At 45.0% G+C, this 25,765-nt stretch overlaps 1 protein-coding gene and 1 non-coding gene across 2 annotated transcripts in view; one reads left to right on the top strand and one right to left on the bottom strand.

Annotated features, from left to right (window-relative positions):
* Nucleotides 1–6,568: 6,568 nt before the first annotated feature.
* On the top strand, nucleotides 6,569–6,672 carry LOC114004487 (U6 spliceosomal RNA). The gene has a single exon (XR_003546626.1). It is a non-coding gene; the product is annotated as a U6 spliceosomal RNA (small nuclear RNA).
* Nucleotides 6,673–11,506: 4,834 nt separating this feature from the next.
* Nucleotides 11,507–25,765, bottom strand: part of CDR2 (cerebellar degeneration related protein 2) — a 31,331-nt gene continuing 17,072 nt past the window's right edge. Inside the window, exons 4-6 of the mRNA XM_027765400.1 lie at nucleotides 15,804–15,952; nucleotides 15,382–15,546; nucleotides 11,507–13,415 (exon numbers count right to left, since the gene is read on the bottom strand). Of these exons, the coding sequence (XP_027621201.1) occupies nucleotides 12,551–13,415; nucleotides 15,382–15,546; nucleotides 15,804–15,952 (1,179 nt within the window). The 3' untranslated portion in view covers nucleotides 11,507–12,550. The remainder of the gene's footprint in view (nucleotides 13,416–15,381; nucleotides 15,547–15,803; nucleotides 15,953–25,765) is intronic.

Here is a 25,765-nt window from a genome sequence, read left to right as displayed (position 1 = left end):
AGCCACCAGGTCTGGGACTCAAACCATGGTCAGCTATGTGGGAGTGTCCAGCGCCTTAACCTCCAAGCCCCTGCTGGCCCGTTTGTTTGTTTTTGAGAGATTTTTTTATATAAGGTGCATGCGCTCACCAGAGAAAAAGCAAGGAATCACCCCCTGGGGAGATGGCCACACTGCAATCCCTTCTCCATTCTCTTCTCTTGATTTTGGGCAAGCACGCATGCATGCCTAGTTTTAAGCCATTGGGTACTGGATTCAAATTGTGGTAGACTGGGAACCAGCAGTTAGCGTAATGGCTATGTCGCTGGATTCCCACATAGTCGACTGTGGTTCGCGTCCTGGACCCAGTGGCTTAAAGCTCATGCCGGGAACGTGTGTGTGCGTGCCCAAGATCCTGAGAGGAGAACGGAGAAGGAATTGCGGCGTGGCCATCCCCCTGGGGGATGATTTCTCGCTTTCTGTCTCTATGTCTCTGTCTGGCGAGCACACGCGCCCTATAGCGAAAACCTCTCCAAAAACAAAAACAAACAAACAAAAAAATTGTGGTAGACTATGCGGAGGTCGAGCAGTGTGACCATTTCACCATCTGCTGGTCCCAGTTAATACTCAAAAGTGTAAATCATGGTCTATACCATTTCCCTATGCCCCACCCCAGCCCCCCCAAAAAATCTGCTTCCACAAATCAGAACATTCGTCAGATACAGCTTTCCAAAAAAATATTTGGTGACGTATTTTAACAGGTTGGTTCTATGTTATGCTCTTTGTTTTAATTCATTGTTAACATACATGAGCCTGAAAAGAAAAAAAAACCCAAATTGATTTGGAGGATTTCGTGGCTGTTACATACTACTGCGTCCTGATGTTCCTTCTTCCCTCTGAAAGGGGACTCCCTCAAGCCAACAGTTGGCCTGTAGGTTAAAGTGACTGAAAAACAGCCAGCAGCCTGAAAAACTGCATTAGCATGCTTGTATACCCCAAATCCCAAGTGAATGGAGGAGGAGGAATGTGGCCTGGCTGTCACCCCCAACCCACAGTGATTTCTCACTTTCCCCCTCTCTGCCTCTGATGAGAACACACCCTATAGCAGACTAGAAAAGAAAAGGGGTGCGGTGGGGGAAGAGCCCTCTTGGCATGGCACAGAGGGCATTAACACTGCTCTGGACTTAATAGGGAAATCTTAGCTTTAAATACTTACACTGATAAAAGGAATGAATGGGGGGGGACCAGCAGGTGGAGTGGTAGTTAAGGTGCTAGACACGCCCGTGTGACCATGGTTTGAATCCTGGTCCTGGTGGCTCGCTTTCTCACTTCCTCTCTGGTCAAATTAAAATAAAAAAATGATTCTTAGAAGAAAGGAATGATTGGGAACCAGCAGTTAGCGTAATGCCTATGTCGCTGGACTCCCACGTAGTCGACTGTGGTTCACGTCCCGGACCCGGTGGCTTAAAACTCACGCTGGGCGCGTGTGCGCACATGCCCAAGATCCCGAGAGGAGAATGGAGGAGAAGAGATTGCGGTGTGACCATCCCCTCTGGGGGGGTGATTTCTCGCTTTCTGTCTCTCTGTCTCTCTCTCTGTCTGGCGAGCGCACGCACCCTATAGCAAAAACCTCTCCAAAAAAAAAAAGGGAAAGGAATGATTGAAACATTCAAATAGCTAAGAAAATAAATATAGGAGAAAATTGTTAAAAATTCAGCATGCCAACAAGATGGTGGAATGGGACTTCCCATTACCACTCCCACAGAAATGACGACTCGAGGGAGCATCCATGCATGAAAATACTTTGACAAGAGCTAAGGACACCTCAGGAGAGAGTATAGCACCTGGATGTAGCACAGGATTAAAGGTGCATGGAAGGGAACCAGCAGTTAGCATGATGGCTATGTCGCTGGACTCTGACGTAGTTGACTGCGGTTCGCATCCTGGACCCGGTGACTTAAAACTCACGTCAGGCGCGTGTGCGTGCATGCCCAAGGTCCTGAGAGGAGAATGGAGGAGAAGGGATTGCAGAGTGACCATCCCCCCTGGGGGTGATTTCTTGCTTTCTGTCTCTATGTCTGTCTGTCTGTCTGGCGAGAGCACGTGCCCTATAGCAAAAAACCTCTCCCAAAAAATAAAAAATAAAAGGTGCATGGAAAAGGAAGGGCAATTTTTTAATCCATGTCACTCCTATACCAGCACAGGGGGATTTCCTCGTGTGGGGGAAGAGAGGGGTGTGAATATCAGATTGCCTTGGATTCCAACACCGATCACCCCAATGAAACTGCTGGGCAGGCTCCTGTGGTGCCAGGGTCAGACCAGACCTCAGCCCCAGGTCCTAGACCTGCCTGCTGACTTGATCTCTGGGCTATCCCACCACCAGGCTAATCTCAGGCTCTTGGACCAGCCCCAGTTGACAAGGCAACCCCCACAGAGTAAGGCTGTGCCCTGCCCTAAGGCCAGGGCAGCCCAGAACCAGGTTGGCCCACACAAGTCCCAGCTCCAGGCTTGTACCAGTGGCAGGTCAGAAGGAATGAATGGGGGGGGACCAGCAGGTGGAGTGGTAGTTAAGGTGCTAGACACGCCCGTGTGACCATGGTTTGAATCCTGGTCCTGGTGGCTCGCTTTCTCACTTCCTCTCTGGTCAAATTAAAATAAAAAAATGATTCTTAGAAGAAAGGAATGATTGGGAACCAGCAGTTAGCGTAATGCCTATGTCGCTGGACTCCCACGTAGTCGACTGTGGTTCACGTCCCGGACCCGGTGGCTTAAAACTCACGCTGGGCGCGTGTGCGCACATGCCCAAGATCCCGAGAGGAGAATGGAGGAGAAGAGATTGCGGTGTGACCATCCCCTCTGGGGGGGTGATTTCTCGCTTTCTGTCTCTCTGTCTCTCTCTCTGTCTGGCGAGCGCACGCACCCTATAGCAAAAACCTCTCCAAAAAAAAAAAGGGAAAGGAATGATTGAAACATTCAAATAGCTAAGAAAATAAATATAGGAGAAAATTGTTAAAAATTCAGCATGCCAACAAGATGGTGGAATGGGACTTCCCATTACCACTCCCACAGAAATGACGACTCGAGGGAGCATCCATGCATGAAAATACTTTGACAAGAGCTAAGGACACCTCAGGAGAGAGTATAGCACCTGGATGTAGCACAGGATTAAAGGTGCATGGAAGGGAACCAGCAGTTAGCATGATGGCTATGTCGCTGGACTCTGACGTAGTTGACTGCGGTTCGCATCCTGGACCCGGTGACTTAAAACTCACGTCAGGCGCGTGTGCGTGCATGCCCAAGGTCCTGAGAGGAGAATGGAGGAGAAGGGATTGCAGCGTGACCATCCCCCCTGGGGGTGATTTCTTGCTTTCTGTCTCTATGTCTGTCTGTCTGTCTGGCGAGAGCACGTGCCCTATAGCAAAAAACCTCTCCCAAAAAATAAAAAATAAAAGGTGCATGGAAAAGGAAGGGCAATTTTTTAATCCATGTCACTCCTATACCAGCACAGGGGGATTTCCTCGTGTGGGGGAAGAGAGGGGTGTGAATATCAGATTGCCTTGGATTCCAACACCGATCACCCCAATGAAACTGCTGGGCAGGCTCCTGTGGTGCCAGGGTCAGACCAGACCTCAGCCCCAGGTCCTAGACCTGCCTGCTGACTTGATCTCTGGGCTATCCCACCACCAGGCTAATCTCAGGCTCTTGGACCAGCCCCAGTTGACAAGGCAACCCCCACAGAGTAAGGCTGTGCCCTGCCCTAAGGCCAGGGCAGCCCAGAACCAGGTTGGCCCACACAAGTCCCAGCTCCAGGCTTGTACCAGTGGCAGGTCAGCACCTATGGCCTCAGATACCAGGAACACAGGCTTAAGGCCTACTCAATGCCATGTTGGTCCCTATATACCCATATGCTAGCATATCTGTCCCAGTACACCCCAGTGCTGGGCCTGCTCACTCAGGCACCAGGCACCAAAATTGTTCCTACAGCCCCAGGGTCCAGGCCAGCCCTAACAGACCCAGCCTCAAAGCCAGTCCACACAGCACCAGACCAGATTAGCACATACTCCCAAACTCCATGCCTGCTCCAGTGCCAGACTAGGGTCAAGTCTTTCTCCAGCAGACCCAGGGTCCAGGCCAGCCTTCATGGACATGGGACCTATGCACACTCTGCAGACTCAGGCTCCATACCCATCCCAGCACCAGACCATCCTCCAGCCACAGGCAGGTTTGAGGGGGATGAACTCCCTAGAGAGCTAGGCCTATCCTAGTGAATTCAGACTCCAGCCTCAACGCTTGCAGACTCAGACAACTGGGTCTGGGTACTAGGACCAACACCATGGACCTGGGCACCAAACCCATCCACCTAACAAGGATTAGGTCTGCCTGCCAAAGGATTCCAACAGCAATCCTGACCACAAGAAACTTACTGAATTTTAAAAAAGATTCTGAAACTGGGACCAGCAGTTAGCGTAATGGGTGTATCGCTGGACTCCCATGTAGTCGACCGCGATTCACGTCCTGGACCCAGTGACTTAAAACTCACGCCGGGCGAGTGTGCGTGCGTGCCCACGATCCCAAGAGGAGAATGGAGGAGAAGGGATTGCAACGTGGCCATCCCCCCGGGGAGTGATTTCTCACTTTCTGTCTCTCTGTCTCTGCCTGGTGAGCATACGTGCCCTATAGCAAAAACCTCTCCAAAAAAAAAAAAGATTCTGAAACTGAAAATATGATGAACTATGCGGCAGAATATCAACAGAAAAACTGATCAGAGAAAGAATCTGAACTCAAAGACGGGTATTTGAAAATATACAGTAAGAGAAAAAAATTTAAATGATTTTAAAAGCTTATGGGAATTTATGAGACAGAAACAAAAGAATAAATCCTTAAGCAGTAGACATTCAAGAAGAGAGAGTCAAAGGAGGTAGAAAGCTTAAAGAAATAATAACCAAACTTTCCAAATCTGGGGGAAAGATAAACATCCAAGTATAGGAAGATCAAAGGTGTCCAATCCGACTCAATCCAAACAAGATGATCATAACCAAACTCTCATAAAGCAAGGACAACAGAGTATCTTGAGGGATCAGCAGTTGGCATAATGGCTATGTCGCTGGACTCCCATGTAGTTGACCATGGTTCAAGTCCTGGGCCTGGTGGCTTAAACTCACTCTGGGCATGTGTCCAAGATCCCGAGAGGAGAATGGAGGAGAAGGGATCGCTGCGTGGCCATCTCCCCTGGGGGGTGATTTCTCGCTTTCTGTCTGTCTCTCTCTGTCTTTCTGGTGAGGGAACACACTCTACAGCAAAATAATTCTCCAAAAAAAAGAAAAAAGAGTATCTTGAAAGGAGCAGAGAAATATTACTATAAGGGAATTCCAGTAAGGTTAGCAGATTTCTTAGGAGAAATCCTATAGGCCAGGAGAAAGTGGAATGACATGTTCCGAGTGCTGAGGAGAAAAAAAAACAACTGCCAACCGAGAACACCGTAGCTGACAATGCTTCATCTCCTTCGGAAACATAGGAGAGTGAAAAGCCTTTCCAGGCAAACGAATGCTGGGGGAGTTCACCATCAAACCTGCCTTATAAAAAGTGCTAAAAGGAGGGACCAGCAGTTAGCGTAATGGCTATGTGGCTGGGACTCCCACGTAGTTGACCGTGGTTCGAGTCCTGGACCTCGTGGCTTAAACTCTTGCTGGGTGCTTGTGTGTGTGTGCCCAAGATCCCGAGAGGAGAATGGAGGAGAAGGGATTGTAGTGTGGCCATCCCCCCTGGGGGGTGAGTTTTCTCTCTCTCTGTCTCTCTCTGGCGAGCACACATGCCCTATAGCAAAAAAAAAAAAAAACTTCTCCAAAAAATAAAGTGCTAAAAGGAGTCCTTCAAGGGGACCAGCAGGTGGCGTGATGGTTAAGGCACTGGACACTCCCAGATGGCCGACCAGGACTTGAATCCTTGAATCTGGTGGCTTGTTTTCTCACTTCCTCTGTCTCTCACTCTCACCTTCTGTCTCTCTCTAGTCAACTTAAAAAATGAATGAATAACAAGTAAAGTATTATTTTTTAAAATGCCCATGGTATTTAAAAAAAAAAAGAGTTCGTCAAGCTAAAAGAAAAGGCTGCAGATTAGTAACATAAAAGCATAAAACTCACTGTAGGGGCTACCTGGTGGCACAGTGGTAAAATGAGACACTCAGGGAGGCAATCTTGAAATCCTGACCGCAAGGATAAATGGAGGATAGGAGCTACGTTGTGACCTGTGAGAAACAACAAAAGTCCCAATTTTATGCTGCCTAAGAGACTCACTTTTCTTTTAAAGATACACAGATTAAAAGTGAAGGGATAGAAAATTATATTCTGTGCAAATGGAAACCAAAAGATACCAAGAGTAGCCAGTACTTACTTCAGACTTTATAGGTGGCTGGCAGGTGGTGCGGTGGTTGAGGGCGCTGGACTCACGCTCGACTACAGTTCGAGTCCCAGACCTGGCGGCTTGCTTTCTTGCTTTCCCTCTCTCTCACTGTATCCCTTTCTGGTCAAATTAAACTAAGTAAATAAATAAATAAGGTTAAATGAAATAATTCTCTAAAGAGAAAAAGACTATAGTGCTCGCTTTGGCAGTACATATACTAGAATTGAAACAATACAGAGATTAGCATGGCCCCTGTGCAAGGATGACAGGCCAATTCATGGAGCATTCCACGTTTTTATTTAGTTTTTTGGAGAGGTTTTCGCTATATGGCACGTGCACTCGCCAGACAGAGAGAGACATAGAGACAGAAAGGGAGAAATCACCCCCCAGGGGGGATGGTCACGCCGCAATCCCTTCTCCATTCTCCTCTCGGGATCTTGGGCACGCACGCACACGTGCCCGGCGTGAGTTTTAAGCCACCGGGTCCAGGACGCGAACCGCGGTCGACTACGTGGGAGTCCAGCGACATAGCCATTACGCTAACTGCTGGTTCCCAGCATTCCACGTTTAAGGATAATTTCGGAGGCTGAGAAAATTGGTGGGTAGCTCCACAAGGTAAGTCTTCATGCTCGGTGATGTGATTCCACTGCAGAACCAGAGGACACTTGGGAGTATCTCCTTCCTGAAGAAGCAAACTCCTCGTTACCCCTGGGACCAGCAGTTAGCTTAATGGCTATGTCACTAGACTCCCATGTAGTCGACCACGGTTCGCGTCCCGGACCCAGTGGCTTAAAACTCATGCCAGGTGCATGGGCGTGCGTGCCCAAGATCTCAAGAGGAGAATGGAGGAGAATGGATTGGGTTGTTTCTCCCTTTCCTTTCCTCTGGCTCTCTCTAGCAAGGGCACGCCCTCTATGGCAAAAAAAAAAAAAAAAAAAAAAAGAAGCAAACTGCTCGTTACCCTTTAAGATAAACTATGCTTCTATTTTCTTTTTTTTTTGGAGAAGTTTTCGCTATAGGGCGCGTGCGCTCGCCAGACAGAGACAGAGAAAGCGAGAAATCACCCCCCAGGGGGGATGGCAACGCCGCAATCCCTTCTCCTCTGTTCTCCTCTCAGGATCTTGGGCACGCACGCACACGTGCCCGGCGTGAGTTTTAAGCCACCGGGTCCAGGACGCGAACCGCGGTCGACTACGTGGGAGTCCAGTGACATAGCCATTACGCTAACTGCTGGTCCCCCTCCTATTTTCTTCTGTTAACCTGATACCAATTGGGTCAGGGCTTTTTTTCCCCCATTTTTGGATTATGTTAAACTCTGACTCTGTCCAAATGAGTTCGCCTCCATTTTCAAATTTTAAGCAATCATATTTTCAATTTATATATTGTATTTCTTAATAACATTATGACCAAGAATTTTATGGCATTAATTTTTCAGTGTAGTTTGTTGCTTAAAATAATGTGATCATCAAAATGATACATATCATCACACTACTATTAACTAGGCTTCAATTTATCAGTGTTTATTTCATGTTAAATGTGTCCCTGTAAATAGCTGCAACCTGAAAAAAGGCTATAAAAAGAGACAAAAGAAGTCATTATATAAGTGGGTAAACTCATCCAGAAGATAAAACAATTATAAATATACTTGCATCAACATTGAAGCACCCAAATACACAAACCAAATATTAATAGATCCAAAGTGAGAGATACTGTAATACAGTAATAGAAGATTTCAATACCCCACTTTCAGCAATGGGCAGATCATCCATACAGAAAGTCCATAAGGAAATGCTGGACTTAACCTGGTACTTAAGGAAGCTAGATTCCATATGGCTGACCATGTGGTTCAAGTCCTGGACCCAGCAGCTTGAGAAATACACTAGGCACATGTATGTACATGTCTAAAATCCCAAAGGGAGAAGGAGATAGAGAAGGGATTATGGTGTGACCATTCCCCATGGGAGAGGCTTTGTCCTCTCCTCTTTCTCTGCCTGTTTCTGGTGAGTGCACATGCCCTCTAGAAAATAAAAATAAATAAAAAATAAAACTAGGCTCCAGGTACCAGCCCAGTACCTACAATCCCATACTGCAGAACAGATCCTGTGGACCCAAGAGAGAGCTCCAGTATAGATCTTTTACTAGGGCATAAAACGTAACCAATTAAGGGACCAGCAGTTAGCATAATGGCTATGTCACTGGATTCCCATGTAATCGACTGCGGTTCGCGCCCCGGACCCGGTGGCTTGAAATTCACGCCAGGCGTGTGTGCATGCGTGCCCAAGATCCCAAGGAGAATGGAGGAGACGGGATTGTGGCGTGGTCATCTCCCCGGGGGATGATTTCTCGCTTTCTGTCTCTCTGTCTCTGCCTGGCGAGCGCACGTGCCCTCACAAAAACCTCTCCAAAAATAAATAAATAAATAAAATAACCAATTAAGACAGCTGGAATCACAAGTGTTTCTAACCACAGTGGTATGAAAGTAGGAATAACAGAAGGAATATTAAAAAATTCACAAATACATGGAAATGGAAAAACTCCTGAACAACCAATGGGTGAAAGAAAAAAGAAAAATATCTTAAGACAAAAAAGTGGACATATAACATACCAAAGTTTATGGGATGCTGCAGAAGCAGTTTTATGAGGGAAATTTATAGCAATACATGCCCACATCTTGGGGTCAGCAGGTGGCATGGTGGTTAAGGTGCTGGACTCCCACATGGCTGATCAGTTTGAGTTCCAGACCTGGCAGCTTGCTTTCTCACTTTCTTCTCTCTCTGGTCAAATTAAAAATAAATAAATATATCTGGTCAAATTTAAATAAATAAATAGATGTCTACATCTAAAGAAGAAAGATCTCACATAAACAACCTAAAATTATACCTCAAGGAACTAAGAAGAATGAACTAAGCCCAGTTAATAGAAATAAACACGAGTAAGGAAATAGAAAAACAAAATAGAGATTAGAGAAACAACAGGGAAAAAATCAGAAAAACAAATGGTTTTTGAAAATATGAAATGGACAAACCTGGAACAAAAAAAAAAAAAAAGAAATAAATATAACTGAAATGAAAGACACATGGGCCCACCCCATAAGCCTACTAGCTAAGAGATTGGATTGGGTCCCCACATGGCTGACTATGGCTCAAATCCTGGACCCGGCAGCTTGAACAACATGCCAGGTGCATGTATGTGAACATCCAAAGGACTGCTTTCTCCTCCCCCTCTGTCTTGTCTCTGGTGAATGCAAGCACACTGTACACAGGAGGAAAAAAATCACATGAAAAAGGTTTTACCAGAAGTAGCAGGTGGCATAGTGGTTAAAGGCACCAGACTCTCATGTAGTAGACCGTGGTATGAGTTTCTGGTGGATTGAAACTCATGCTGGATGCATGTGCAAGCATGTGTGCCCCAAGTCTCGAGGTGAGAATGAGAGAAGGGATTGCAATGTGGCATTTACCACAGTGTGATTTCTCTGTTGCATGTTCATGTGCCCTATAGCAAAAATTTCTTAAAAAAAAAAATTATTTTGGGGCCGGCAAGTAGCATGGTGGTTAAAGGCGCTGGACTCCCACATGGCGAACCATGGTGCAAGTCTTGGATCTGGTGGCTTGCTTTCTCACTTCCTCTCTCTCTCTCTGATCAAACTGGAAAAAAATAATGATAGTAATAATAAAGTTAAATAAAATAGTTCTTTAAAAAAATTATTTTAAAAAGGTTTTACCTGTTTTTTAGAACTTAAATAATCCAGGGACCAGCAGGTGGTGTGGTGGTTAAGGTGCTGGACACTCCCACATGGCCGACCACGGTTCGAGTCCTGAACCTGGTGGCTTGCTTTCTCACTTCCTCTTTCTCTCTTTCTCACCTGCTGTCTCTCTCTGGTCAAACTAAAAAAAATAAATAAACAAATGAATAAAATAAAATAAATAATTATTTTTTTAAAAAAGAACTTAATCCAAAAGCAAAACTAATTTACATTCAACTCTCATTTGAATATTGTGAAGTTGCTTTCCTATGATTGAATGGTCAAATGTGTTGAGAATAATCAAATGCTATTGAATAATCTGGAACCAAATATGGCATTTCTGAAATAGTGAAAATTAGAGTATATAAATTTGGAAATATCAACTCTATGGTAATTTTGGTTAACATTTAGCAATATGAGTAGAATTTGTGATATTTGTTACACAATCCCAAGGATTCCTCCCTTTTTTTTTTTTTCTTCGAAATGGGAAATAGCTCTTTTCTGGCTGGAACCATGGAGGGCATTCAAGAGATGAAAAATAAGGTTCTTGCTGGGGCAGAAAGCAAGAAAAAGACTCCTGCTGCCTGGAATCCACCAAGAAAAAGATTCCTACTGTACCAGAAACCCTTAAGAAAGTGAGGAATTTTGCGGAGCTTAAGATCAAGTACCTGAGGTTTGCTCAAAAGATGCTTTGAAAGGCAAGGAGGAAGCTTATCTATGAAAAAGCTAAGCACTATTATAAGGAATATAGGCAGATGCACAGAACTGAGATTCTCAGGGCCAGGATGGCAAGAAAAAGCTAGCAACTTCTATGTACCTGCAGAATCCAAATTGGCATTCGTTGTCAGGATCAGAGGTATCAATGGAGTGAGCCCAAAGGTTTGAAAAGTATTGGCAGTTTCTTCGTCATTGCCAGATCTTCAATGGCACCTTTGTTAAGTTCGACAAGGCCTCAATTAACATGCTGAGAATTGTGGGACCACGTATTGCATAGGGGTACCAGAACCTGAAGTCAGTAAATAAACTGATCTACAAGCGTGGTAATGGCAAGTTTATACTGTTGGAAAACGGTTCAAAGAAGCAAATAACTTCCTGTGGCCCTTCAAATTACCTTCTCCATGAGGAAGAATGAAAGACCACCTATTTTGTATAAAGTGGAGATGCTGGCAACAGGGAAGACCAAATCAACAGACTTATTAGAAGGATGAACTAAGGTATCCACCATGATTATTTCTATAATCTGGTCAGTAAATAAACAAAGTGGCTGTTTTCAGACTGGAAAAAAAAAAAAAGGAAATAAATCACTATCCAATCTTCCTGGTTATTTATTGGAAGGAAAAAAAGTGGACAGTTGGCTGTAACAGTTAAAATAACAAGCAGGAGGTCCAGTTTTTCATTTTCATAGGTAGCTTTATTTGGTTTTTAGAAAAATATATACAATAATCAGAACCTTAGTTCTCTTAAATAGTTTTAAATTAAAAGTTTGCAAAGTGAGAGGATGAATGTATTTCCACACTTAGAACACCAATACTGCTTAATATCATAGTAGACAGGAATTTCTGCAGTAAGTCAAAAACATTTACAGGAATGGTTAAGAATTAGCAAGAGCAGCTTGTGGCGGGCTAAGTTAGCCAGCTCAGACAACACTTAGGAGACAGAGGTTTGATCCTTCCCTTTAGTTTGAATTTGAGAGGAGGAATTAAAGGCTTACATATTCACCTATCCTACTGGCTATACCTTTGAATAAAAACATTTGAATTTGGGGGGACAAGGGCACCGCCCTCTAGGATGTATGCTAACAAGCTACCTTGGATCAAATCAAAGCTAGCCATTTCAATTTGGTATTGCATTAGTGTTCGATTTAGATACATTAGGATTACTTGTCAGTCTCAGTTCACTTGGTAGCAGATTTAACAAAACTCATGGGCTTAGAGTATTAATGCTATTTATTTTGGATTAGACCCCTGCTTTCTCTTGAACATTCTTCTTAATGAATTCACAGTATCCAACAGTGTTTGCAAAGGATGTCTGTTTCAGTTTGGCAGCCCTCTGACTTCTACACAGTTTTGAGAGATTGAGCAAGAAGGCAATAGGAATTGCCTTAACTTTGTCAACTCTGCCCTTTCCCCTCCATGCTGTGGTCCGGTAACTCCAGGATACCGACAGGAGCACAGATCTTCCCTCCATTGGTTCTGGGGCTTTTTCAGGAATCTCAGTCTATTCAGTGCGCTAGCCAGAGGCCAGTTTGTCATGGGAATCTCCTGGAGAGTTTAAAGGGAACTGGATTGTTGAAACGATACCACTGACCACCTCCTCTCCTGCTGCCTGCATTTGCTAAACAGGCAAACGTCATGAGCAACATCTGGCTTTGGAGCCTGCAAACATTCATCTGAATGGGAGAGAGAGGTAATAGGAAATAGGTAAAATAGTAGTTTAAGAATGAGAGGAGAGGGATCGGTATTTGGTTCTCTGTTCATCTATTTCCTGCTTGGTTTTCTTGATGCAACTAAAGATCTCCTTAAACAGCGCTTTGTACTCTGGAGGTGTCGTGGTGGTGGGGGAACTGATGGGTTCTGGAGTAACAGAGGCCGGTTCCCAGCTGCTGGTGCCAGCCTCGGGCTGGGCGTTCCCTCCAGTTAGGTCCCTGGCTGGAGCCCTGGAGGTCTGCACAGCCTTGTGTGACAGGGAGTCCTGTTCCTGCTGGCACTTCCTCAGTAGCTCTTCGTACTTCACCTTCAGGGCACTGTACTGAGTGTCCACCTCATGCAGAAGGGAGATGCCTCTCTGCTTCACAGCTTTGGCCCGCCTGATGCAAGTCTCCTCGTGACCCCTCACGATGTCACCCCCTGCCAAGCTGCTGAGGACCGTTTCGCTGCTACTGCGCTTGAGAGGCTTCCTATGCACTTCCGGAACAGACAGGAACATCTCCTCCAGCAGGTTCTGGCTCGGCTCTTTGAAGGGAACGAACAGAGAGTCTGACACCAGCTTCTCCACCCCATTCACAAATGGATGCTCCGACTGCAACATCTGCCGCATCTCTGCCACCTCGGCCTCCAGTTCCAGCGCCCGGGCTCGGTAGGCATCTGAGGCCCCCAGCTGCTGCTCCAGTTCGCTGTTCTCTTTCAGCATGAGTCCGTACTCTTCCTCCAGAGTCACCCGCTTCTGCCGCTCCAGGCTCAGCTGGGCCTGCAGCATCGTCACCGTCTTCTTCAAGTGCTCATTTTCCTCTTCATCAGGGCTTTGCTGGTTTTGCAAGGAAGTGATCTTCTCGGCAAACACATGATCGTACACAAAGTGTCTAGGGAAAAATGTATTACGAGAATATGTTATACAGGCAAACTGAGAATGAAAATAAGACTGATGAGTTTTTTAACTAAATGTTTCAGAGGAGCTGTGACAATGATTTTTTTTTTTAAAGAGAGATATTGTTCTATAGGGCACGTGCTCCCACCAGAAAGAGAGAAAACGAGAAATCACCCCCTGGGGGGATGGCCATGCCACAATCCCTTCTCCTCCATTCTCCTCTTCGTATTTTGGGCACGCACACATACACCCTGGGCGTGAGTTTAAGCCACTGGGTCTGGGACTTGCACTGCAGTAGACGACATGGGAGTCCAGCGACATTAACCATTATGCTATCTGCTGCTGGACAGTGATAGATTTTTAGCCTATTCCATAACAGAGCCGTGGCTAAAATAAAGTGTGTGAATCTAGTAAATAAACATGAAATAAGCATAATTTTTATGGCTAAGTTTTTTTTTTTTTTTTAACTTTAAAAACACTCTATACCATTCCCATTCCCAGAGACCAGAACTATGATGGCTGCTTACAAGGAACTGGAAGGGCCCAGTGGTTCTCAACCTTGGCTGCAGATCAGAACCACCTGGGGAGCCTTAAAAAGTGGGATGCCTAGGTTCTACCCCACACAGTCAGACCTAGTTGGTCTGTTGCCCGGACTTAGGGGTTTTTCAAAGCTCTCCAGTGGTTCATACCATGTAGCCAAAGTTGAGAAGCACTGCTGTGATGACTTGTAACTAGGAATGGGCAGCAGAAACACCTGGGCAACTTTTCTCACAACTAGAAACTCTGACTTCCACCTGAGAGAATTCTGAAAAAACTCTACATGGAATTTCATATATAGTTGAGGTTGAGAAGCACCAAATAAACCAGCTGTGCTCCTTCCTGTTGGGTTACTTGGAACTGTATTCATTTATGTGCCTTTTTGCTTATCTGCCTCATCATTAAACTGGATGAGGGTATGACTGTGTCTACTCTGGTCACCACTTATCATGTCTGACATGACACCTGCTGTACAACAGATATTCAATAAATAGTTTTGTTATTTGCCATATGGTGTGTGCACTCACCAGGAAGACACAGAAAAAGACAAAAAGAGGGAAAGTGGGAAATCACCCCTCCCCGCAGGGGATGGCCATGTTGCGATCCTTCCTTCATTTTCCTTTAGGGATTTTGGGCACATATGCACATGTGCCTGGCATGATTTTCAAGTCACCGGGTCCAGGACTTGAACCATGGTCAACAATGTGTGAGTCTAGCACCTTAACCATGACACTACCTGCTGGCCTCTAAATAGTTGTTAAAAGATTCAAAACTGTAACTCTGAATTATAAAGGCATTTCTTTAGGCAAAAAATAAAATAAAACAAAACAAAAAAATCCTTTATTCACCAGAACTTTTGTTTTACTGGTATTTCCACATTTTTCTCTAATGTTAAATATAACCCTCAAGTCTGTAGTCTGCCAGGAGTAATTCACCTTATTTTAAACTAAGATTTAACATATTAAAAGCACTGAAGTAGGGGCCAGCAGGTGGAGTGGTGGTTAAGGTGCTGGATCCCACGTGGCTTCCTATTTGGTTCAAGTCCAGAACCTGGTAGCTTAAAAAACACACCGGGCACATGTGTGTGCACACCCAAAATCTCAACAGGAGAATGGAAAAGGGATTGTGTTGTGGCTGGCTCCTTGGGGGGTTGATTTCTCACTTTATCTCTCTGTCTCTCTGGTGGGCACACACGCCCTATGGCAGAAACTTAAAAAAAAATCCATTTCACAGATTATTACTAATATCCAAGAAACTCTATAGCTTATATGTTTCCATTCTGTGGTTTTGCTCAAACCACTGGCAGTTTTAAATAGCCAAGTGTTGCTCCTTAAGATGGCACTCCTAATCTACTGGAATCTGGAACGTGTCATTAAACATGCAGCAGTCCCTGCTCATTGATCCGCAGAAAGGCAGGCTCTTACTGGCGGAGGTCATACAGCTCTTTCAGATAGGAGAAGCTGGGTGCCGAGTTTTCCTGGTCACATCTTCCCTGGTTCCTTCTCCTCTGGCCAGATGACTTCAACTCCTCCACTTGGCTCTGGAGGTGATCAATGTTGGTTTGTAGGCATTCGATTGTTTCAGTCAGGCTGTAAGAAACAGAAGAAAGAGCCTAAATTCTGTCATACTAAATTTAAGGGCAGAAGCAGTGAGGAGAGATTAGCTGCAAGCCACTCAAATAGGCTTCCTTAATTGGAAAGGACTTCTAATCCAAGCTCCGTTCTCCAGAAAGAATTAAATTAAGGCTTACCCCATTTTGCCCAAACCCACTACAGCTACTTTCTATTCTAGTTCATGCTAAAGACCCTCCCCACAGAGCTTCCTCTATAGAGTCTAGAAAACGTACCTCAGAATTTTTTGCTGCGAGGCCTTGCTGTCAGCAACTAGCTTCTGATTTGTTTCTTCTAGTTCCCTTGCTGTGACATCTAACTGCTCATAGACCTTTGCATGCTGTTCATTCATTTGCCGTAGAAGTTCCACTTGCTTGGTCAGATACTGTTAAGAGAAAATTGGGACCAGGTGAGACAAACAAGTAAAATGCCTGTACTATCCCAACACCAATTCTCTAAAACCAGCCAGTGTGGGGTGGGGCAAGGGTGGAGCCTCTATCTCTGGGCTCGCCATCCTCACAGCACATCGTGTTCACCAACCTGGAAGATCTCTTAGCTTCTTTTCAGAGTTTTATAGAAGCTTCACTACATAGGCAGGATTGATTAAACTACCACCGGTGACTTAACTCGAACTCCAACCCACCCCTTCCCAGAGGTTGGGGGTTAGGGCTGATGGTTCCAACTCTTTAATCACATGGTTAGTTGCACTGGTCCCTAGTCCTCAGTCAGGAAATTCCAAGGGTTTTAGGAGCTTTAGGCCAGAAGAAAGGGACAAAGACCAACTATATCATTTAACTGTATACATCGCCACAAGTTATTTTAGGAAAATAACTTTAAATATCAATTAAACTACCTGTCTTAGTAAGAAATGAACACAGACTATCCTTCACATGCTTCGCTCCTCTAATGCTTACCAATATCCCTGTGCACTATGAGGTGGTCTAATTTACAAAGCACATAACATGTTTAAAATTAAAATAATAAGGGAACCAGCAGTTAGCGTAATGGCTATGTCGCTGGACTCCCACGTAGTCGACCGCGGTTCCCGTCCCGGACCCTGTGGCTTAAAACTCACGCCGGGCACGTGTGCATGCGTGCCCAAGATCCCGAGAGGAGAATGGAGGAGAAGGGATTGCGGCGTGACCATCCCCCCTGGGGGTTGATTTCTCGCTTTCTGTCTCTATGTCTCTCTCTGTCTGTCTGGCGAGCGCACGTGCCCTATAGCGAAAAAACCTCTAAAAAAATTAAAATAATAACATGCATAAAATTAATATTCAACAGGAAAACTTAAGTGAAACACGATACTCTCAAAAGTATGGCACATGCAAAGTTAAAGCAAAGATACGTTTACTAGAAATAACAAAGCCCAAAGTAGAAGGTTTTAGGTGATTTTTCACTTCAAAAAATGTTTTTCTCTGAATGAGGCTTCTTGCACAAAAAGTAGTGCAAAGTACATTTATTTAACCAGATACGCTTCAAAGACCTCTGTTATCTTATATTCTGTGGGCATGTTATCACCAGCACCCTCCTTATTTGTGAGAAACTGACTAGATCACTTATTTGTTTCTATTAAAACTGCTTTCTAAATGGCCAAAGATAAAGAAGATAAAGGGGGAATGATCACAATCTTAATGCTTTTTTTTTTTTGGAGAGGTTTTTCGCCATAGGGCGCGTGCGCTCGCCAGACAGAGAGACAGAGAGACAGAGAGACAGAAAGCGAGAAATCACCCCCCAGGGGGGACGGCCACGCCGCAATCCCTTCTCCTCCACTCTCCTCTCGGGATCTTGGGCACGCACGCACACATGCCCAGCGTGAGTTCTAAGCCACCAGGTCCGGGACGGGAACCGCGGTCGACTACGTGGGAGTCCAGCGACAAAGCCATTACGCTAACTGCTGGTTCCCTCTTAATGCTTTTTTTAAAAAAATAGTTAGATCTTTATTGTAAACATTGATCTGCTAAATTAGAGTTTTCCACCAACTCTGGGAGTAGCCTTCACAGGCTTTCTGATCTTCTGCTTAGGTGCTGTCTTTGTGGGAGCCTTAGTGGCAGCCATTGCTGTCTTCTTAGAAGCTTATTAGCCTTTTGCTTCCTTGGCAGTCCTCACAGCTTGTTCTGCTGAGTCTTTCTAACTTCAGGTTTTGGGTTCCTCTTGGCCATCTTATCAGCAAGAGATGAACCAGGGATAGTCCTTTGGAATTTGACTGCATGGCAGGTCCTTTTCTTTTGAATTTCTTCCCACTGTTCCTTTTTGTGCTTTTGTCTGTAGAGAACAGTTGAGTTTATCCACTGAGGATTCCTCTTGGAAAGGAATGCTGACTCGTATTTTGCATTAAGAAATTGGAAAACCTTCCCATTGGTCCTAGCGTAGTGGCTCCGTGTCAAGGGTAGATCTTGCACCCGCCGAACTGCACAGATCGACCTTCATCGGCAGTGGCTTTGGGGAAATGCCCCATTGTTAAGTGATCTTGATTCCCTCCCATACTCAACTCTATCTGAAGACACTAAAACAGTATGCAGTGTCCCAAATGAAAACATTCCTAATATTTCTATGGACACAACCAAAAAGGGGGAAAAAAAGGAGGTGTGAAGCATTATCAATGACCAAATAAGACGGATGATTGATTTTATAAGCACTCTTTTTTCAAAGCTTCTTATATAACTCTAAAGTTGACTTCTTTCAAAGAACTACTAAATTATATTCAGTGCCCTCTTACTTAAAGCATTGAATGAGCACATATGGCCTTTTCTCAAATCTATCGGGTCACCGGGGAAGTCATGACTTATTTTTCTACACAGAACTGCATCATGACTTCCCCGAAAACCCAACAGTTACATCACGGGGTTGCGATGTGTTAAGCAAACACTTGACCTCTCTTTAACTTCAATTTTCTCACCTGAAACTTTAGGGGCCATAAGTTTTTGGAAAATTATTTGGGGGCCAGCAGGTGGCATGGTGGTTAAAAAGCACTGGACACTGGGAACCAGTAGTTAGTGTAATGGCTATGTCGCTGGACTCCCACGTAGTCGACCGTGGTTCACGTCCCGGACCCGGTGGCTTAAAACTCACACCGGGCACGTGTGCGTGCGTGCCCAAGATCCCGAGGGGAGAATGGAGGAGAAGGGATTGCGGCGTGACCATCCCCCCTGGGGGGTGATTTCTCGCTTTCTGTCTCTATGTCTCTCTCTGTCTGTCTGGCGAGCGCACGCGCCCTATAGCGAAAGTCTTTAAAAAAAAAAATAGACAAAAGCACTGGACACGCACATGGCTGACTGTGGTTCGAGTCCCAGACCTGGTGGCTTGCTTTCTCACTTTCCCTCTATCTCTCACTCTGTCCCTTGTTGGTCATATTTTTAAAAAATAATAATGTTAAATAAAATAATTCTTAAAAATCTTAAAAAAAACAAAAACAAAAGAAAATTCTTTGAATACCAGAAAGAAAACTTGGCACTCATATCTTGCACCTTATAATACACCCTATGAGGTCTGGGCAAGACCCTGTAATCAAGTATTCATATTTCTGCATCAGAAAGTATGAATAAAAGTATAAACAGCCTCACATCAGCTCAGGTCTGGATTTACTGACAAAAGAATTTGCTACAAACTTAAAGGAAAAATACTGCTTTGGAACTGATAAGAGGTTGGAGATTTGTTAGTTCCAACTCCGTAAAACTGACAGAATTAAATAAGTGAGCATATGGCATCGTGTCTACAAAAGCCTGGGTTTATTCTTCAATGCCTCAGTCCCCACCAGCTTCTCTCTTGGAAATCACCAGTAATTTTCACAGGGGATGCGTTCTCAGAACTACAGGAGTACTTTAACCCTGCCCTCCCTCTAGCACTGCTAGAGCAGGTTCCTGTCATTGATGGGAATGTATTCAATTGCTTAGGAATACAGGAGTGGAAATAAGGTTTAGAATCATAGGAATACATATAATAGCTGCAGAAATTTTTTAAGCTACTTCATGTCAAGTAGAAAGTCTTAAGAGTAGTTTCTGGGGACTGATTCATGACTACCTTAAAAGAGACAAATGTATAAACCAGCCACTAATGTATAAATTTCTAGCAGAAGTTGTTTTGTTTCTGCCCAATGACCAGAATGGTCACATCCTCTATATAGGATGCATCTGCCCTTTATGTAAAGGGTACATGAAAGGCCAGCTTGTGACCAGAAACATTTTGGTGGCAAAGGTCAGAGTCTGATGGGAGCTAAGAGCACAGGCTTTGGTTTGAAGTTTTACTTTGCCATTTACAACTGAGTGATCTTCGGCATGTAACTTTTTTTTTTTTTGAAGAGGTTTTTGCTATAGGGCATGTGCACTCGTCAGACAGACAGAGACAGAGAGACAGAAAGCAAGAAATCACTCCCCAGGGGGGGATGGCCACGCCATAATCCCTTCTCCTCTCAGGATCTTGGGCACGCACGCACACGTGCCCAGCGTGAGTTTTAAGCCACCGGGTCCTGGACGCGAAACCGTGGTCGACCACGTGGGAGTCCAGTGACATAGCCATTATGCTAACTGCTGGTCCCAGCACATAACTTGATTTTTCTAGGATGAGGTCTCTGCTACTTCCTCAAAAAGCTATAAAGATTGGGAACCAGCAGTTAGCGTAATGGCTATCTATGTCGCTGGACTCCCATGTAGTCGACCACAGGGCGCGTGTGCGTGCGTGCCCAAGATCCCGAGAGGAGAATGGAGGAGAAGGGATTGCGGCGTGACCATCCCCCTTGGGGGTGATTTCTCGCTTTCTGTCTCTATGTCTCTCTCTCTCTGTCTGGCGAGCGCACGCGCCCTATAGTGAAAAACCTCTCAAAAATAAAAAGTTATAAAGATTAATATATTTATAGGAGACCAGAATATGTCACCCCAAAATATGCCTCTTTGGTAAAAGAATTACTGAGCTAAAGACAATAAAGCGGCAGCTACAGGGAGACTCTATGCCCTCTCCCCCTCCCTTTTGTGCTTAAAAGCAGGACACAGGTTTATAAAGACATTTCTACCAGGGAGAACAAAGATTAACCACTGAAAACAACTTTAGACCCTTATGGGCTAGGGGACAGCACCACAGGAATCTATGTTAACAAGTTTTAAAGACTAGCACCCCCTCCTCGCCCGTTTAATCTACAGGGACATGTGTACACAGGGAATGGGGGAACATCCCTCAATGCGGTATGGACATACTGCAATTCTTTTCCTCCATCTGTCCAAACCACCAGGATTTGGGGCTGGGATTCAAACCACAGTTGTCCATGTGGGATCTGGCTCCCTTAACTGCTAAGAACTGTTAAACCAAATCTGGCCTAAAGATGTCTCAATATGTGAATCCTTAAGTAATGACAAGCTAACTTAGAATGTAAACAAAGTGAAAGCCTAACTCAGGACTATCCCTCTAACACATAAGTGAGTTTCAGCCAATCACAGCAGCCATGCTTCAGTTAATCACAGGTAAACCAGCTGTAAACCATGGTCAAACCATGGTCAAACAGGGCAACACTAAGCTGTGACCAATGAGGCTATCTCTGTACCTCATTTCTGTTTCCTGTACCTCATTTCTGCTTTTCATATACATAATGCTGCCTGATCACATGACAGACCTGAACCTATCCTAGTTCTGAGGCTGTCTGTTTCTAGAATTTCAAGTATGAGCCAATTGAGGTCTACAAAGCTAGGCCTAGCCACAGTGACACAGGTGGCAGTATACTGATTTGCAGGGCTGTGGTTGACCACGGGTTCAGATCCTGAGTCTACTCCAGGTCCTGAATGTCTGGAAGGCTGAGGGCAGGGCTGTCTGTAGCATGACAGACCCTGTTGAAAAGTGCCTACCTCTCTCTGTCTCTCGATCATGCTCTCTCTCCTAAAATAAATCTGCAAGAGTAGATTTGTTAGGGGCCAGCAGGTGGCATAGCAGTTAAGGAGCTGAACTCCCACGTGGCTCACAGCAATTTGAGTCCCAGACCCAGTGGCCTGACACTCACACCAGGTGTATATGTGTGTCTGCTCAAAATTCCGAGAGGAGAACGGAGGAAAAAGGATTGTGACATGGCTATCCACCCTGGGAGTAATTTCTCGCTTTCTCTGGCAAGCGCATGTACCCTACCCTATAGCAAAAATCTCTCTCAAAAAGAATAGTTCTGGGGACCAGCAGTTAGCGTAATGGCTGTGTCGCTGAACTCCCATGCAGTCAACCTGGTTCAAGTCCCGGACCTGGCAGCTTAAACTCACGCCGGGCGCGTGTGCGTACATGCTCAAGATCCCAAGAGGAGAACGGAGGAGAAGGGATTGCAGCGTGGCCATCCCCCCTGGGGGAAAGATTTCTTGCTTTCTGTTTCTGTCTCTCTCTTTCTTGTGAGTGCATGTGCCATATAGCAAAAACCTCTTTAAAAATATACATATAGGGAACCAACAGTTAGCGTAATGGCTGTGTCGCTGGACTCCCACGTAGTCGACTATGGTTCGCGTCCCGGACCCGGTGGATTAAAACTCACGCTGGGCGCATGTGTGTGTGTGTGCCCAAGATCCTGAGAGGAGAATGGAGGAGAAGGGATTGCGGCGTGGCCATCCCCCCTGGGGGGGGGGTGATTTCTCGCTTTCTGTCTCTCTGTCTCTGTCTGGCGAGCGCACGCGCCCTGTAGTGAAAACCTCTCCACAAAAAAAAAAAAGAAGAAAAAATATACATATATATATAAACCTGTGATCGAAAACAGGATGGAACTAGGAGCCAGACAGTGCCACAGAGGTAAAACGCCATCCTTGTGAGGCAATCTCACAGGGAAGGTTGCTGGTTCAAGTCTGGAAACAACCCTGAGTAGGCTGTGCACATTTGTGTCCATGACCCTGGGCTGACTGACAGTTGGGGTAAATCATCATTAAGACTCTTCCCCACCCCCGGGTACTCTCTTTCTTGCCCATGAAGAAACTTGGAAAAAAAAAAAAATGAAATCATTTAAGAACTTGTGGTATTCTGGTTTTAGAGGACTTGGCTTTAAGGACAATCAAAAGAATGGTAAGGAGCTTGTCTTCACACGGTAGGAGTTTAATCTTATTATATTAAATCAAAACTAATCAGAAAAGCCCTTCACTTCTCCCAGAATCAGTTATGTTACCGACAAAGAAGTATGACTAAACTGATTAGCAACTTAAAAGAAAATATTGTTAGATCTCTAAGCATGTACCACTATAAAGACAGACATCTAAGTATGCTTTTAGGCTTGTAAAACTCCAAACCACAGAACTAGAAAACTTCAAATTATCAATTTTTTCCTGCCTCTAGGAGGAAGTGGGTTAACTTATTTCTTACTTTTTTTGGAGAGGATTTTGCTATAGGGCGTGTGCACTCCCCAGAAAGACAGAAAGAGACAGAGAGACAGAAAGCGAGAAATCACCCCCCGGGGGGATGGCCACGCCGCAATCCCTTCTCCTCTATTCTCCTCTCGGGATCTTGGGCACACACACGCGCCCTATGTGAGTTTAAGCCACCAGGTCTGGGACTCGAACCGCAGCTGACTACATGGGAGTCCAGTGACATAGCTATTATGCTAACTGCTGGTCCCACTTATTTCTTACTATTCACCTCAAGGTATAGATATGCTTTTTATTTTTTTTTTAAGAATTATCTTTTCAATTTTATTTATTCATTTATTTTAATTTGACCACATACACACACACACAAACACATACACACAAAGGGAAAGTGGGAAAGCAAGTCACCCAGATCCAGGATGCAAACTGTGGTCAGCCATGTGGGAGTGTCCAGTGCCTTAACCACCATGCCACCTGTTGGTCCCCTATAGATACACTTTAAGTGCTGTTTTTCTCAATTCAGAATCTTTGATACATAGCCTCAAATGACTCAGACTGACATTTCAAATGGGGAAAGGGAGACATTTTCAGCAAAATGGAGGGCGGTGGACTCAGGGGTGACAGAAGAAAGAAATGGAGAAGCATGACTGGGCCTGAGGTGGGGTGTGTTCTTTCCCTCTTTCTCTCTTTGGCCAGTGCATATACCTTCTGGCAAATTAAAAAAAAAAAATTGCTATACATATATATGATTCTAAATTTAAGAAGTAATCACGTATTATTTTTCTAATCAGGAAAACTCCCAGTAAAAACTCTGTTAGTTTGAGAGGCCAGCAGGTGGCATGGTGGTGAAGGCACTGGACTCCTACAGTCAAATCATGGTTCGAGTCCAAGACCTGGCAACTTGAAAATCAGACCAGACATGTATGCATGCTTGCCCAAAATCGCAAGTGGAAAATAGAGAAGTGATTGTGGCATGTCCATCCCCTGTGGGGATGATTTCTCACTTTTCCTCTCTGTCTCTGTCTCCCTGACAAGCACATGTACCCTATAGCAAAAACCTAAACAACAGAGAGGAAAAAGTTAGTTTAAAACAAACAAATGGGGACCAGCAGATGGCATGGTGTATAGGGTGCTGGACATTCCCACATGGCCGACTACAGTTCAAGTACTGGACCTGGAGGCTTGCTTTCTGTGTGTGTGTGTTTGTGTATCTGGTCAAATTAAAATAAATGAATGAATAAATAAAATTAAATAATTTAAAAACAAACAAACAAACAGAGGGCAGCAGGTGGAGTAGTGGTTAAGGTGCTGGACTTCCACATGGCCTCTCAGTTTGAGCCCTGATCCTGGCAGCTTAAAAATCATGCCAGGCATGTGTGTGTGTGTGTGTGTGTGTGTGTGTGTGTGTGTCCACAATTCCAGGAGGAGAAAGAACTGTGGGTGGCCATTCTCCAAGGGGGATGATTTCTCACTTTCCCACTCTCTCTCTCTGGCAAGCACATATGCCTTATAGCAAAAACCTAAAAACAAAACAAAACAAAAACCATAAACAAGTTATTCTATTCATGTAAAGTTTAAAAACAGGCTAAGCTACGGGACCAGCAGTTAGCGTAATGGCTATGTCGCTGGACTCCTGTGTAGTCGACCGCGGTTCATGTCCCGGACCCGGTGGCTTAGAACTCACACTGGGTGCATGTGTGTGCATGCCCAAAGTCCCAAGAGAAGAATGGAGGAGAAGGGATTGCAGCGTGGCCATCCCACCTGGGGGGTGATTTCTCACTTTCTGTCTCTCTGTCTCTGCGCCAGCCGCCCCTTTTTCAAAAACTTTTTTTTTTTTTTTTGGAAGCTTTTTTTTTTTTTTGCTATAGGGCGAGTGCACTCGCCACAGACAGAGAGACATAGAGACAGAAAGCGAGAAATCACTCCCCAGGAGGGATGGTCATGCCGCAATCCCTTCACCTCCATTCTCCTCTTGGGATCTTGGGCGCGCACGCACACGCGCCCGGCGTGAGTTCTAAGCCACCGGGTCCGGGACGCGAACCGTGGTCGACTACGTGGGAACCCAGCGACATAGCCATTACTCCAACTGCTGGCTCCCAAAACCTCTTCAAAAAAAAAAAAAAACAGGCTAAGCTATGGACCAGTCATTGGTGTAATGGCTATGTCACTAGACTCCCACGTAGTTGACCTTGGTTGGAGTCCTGGACCTGGTGGCTTAAACTCACACCGGGTGTGTGTGCATGTGCATGCGTGCCCAAGATCCCAAGAGGAGAATGGAGGAGAAGGGAATGCAGCATAGTCATCCGTCACTAGGGGGTGATTTCTCACTTTCTGTCTCTCTGTCTGTCTCTGTCTTTCTGGTGAGCACATGCACCCTACAACAAAACTTCTCCCAAAAAATTAAAAAAGAATAAAAACAGGCTAAGCTAATCTAGGGCGTTAGACTTAGAAAGCTGGTCAGTGGAGGTAGTGACTGGACAGGCTGATAACGTTCTCCTTATCTGGGTGTTGGTTACATGGGTATGTTTACTTCATGAAAATTTATCAGACTATACACTTAGGATGTGTACTGTTTCCTGTACATGTATTTCAGTAGAAAGTTTTAAGAGAAAAAAATTTGAACTATGGTCCAAACTAAGCTTTCGAAAGAACCCTTACGAAGTTTGGAGGAGGCTACCGTGATAAAAGGCATCTAATGCATGGGTCCTCCCGTAGTACAGAATGAGGCTCTTTGGCTGCCTGGTTACTTTCCAAGAACATCAGGCATTGGGACCAGTAGTTAGCGTAATGGCTATGTCACTGAACTCCCATGTAGCCGACCGCGGCTCGAGTCCCAGACCCGGTGGCTTAAACTCCCGCCGGGCATGTGTGCCCATGATCCCGAGAGGAGAAAGGGG

Source organism: Tupaia chinensis, unplaced genomic scaffold, assembly GCF_000334495.1.
Source record: "Tupaia chinensis unplaced genomic scaffold, TupChi_1.0 Scaffold138136_1, whole genome shotgun sequence".
In the NCBI taxonomy this organism is placed as follows: Eukaryota; Metazoa; Chordata; class Mammalia; order Scandentia; family Tupaiidae; genus Tupaia; species Tupaia belangeri.
Note: the sequence above shows the minus strand (reverse complement) of the source record. Positions and strands in the feature narration are given on the sequence as shown.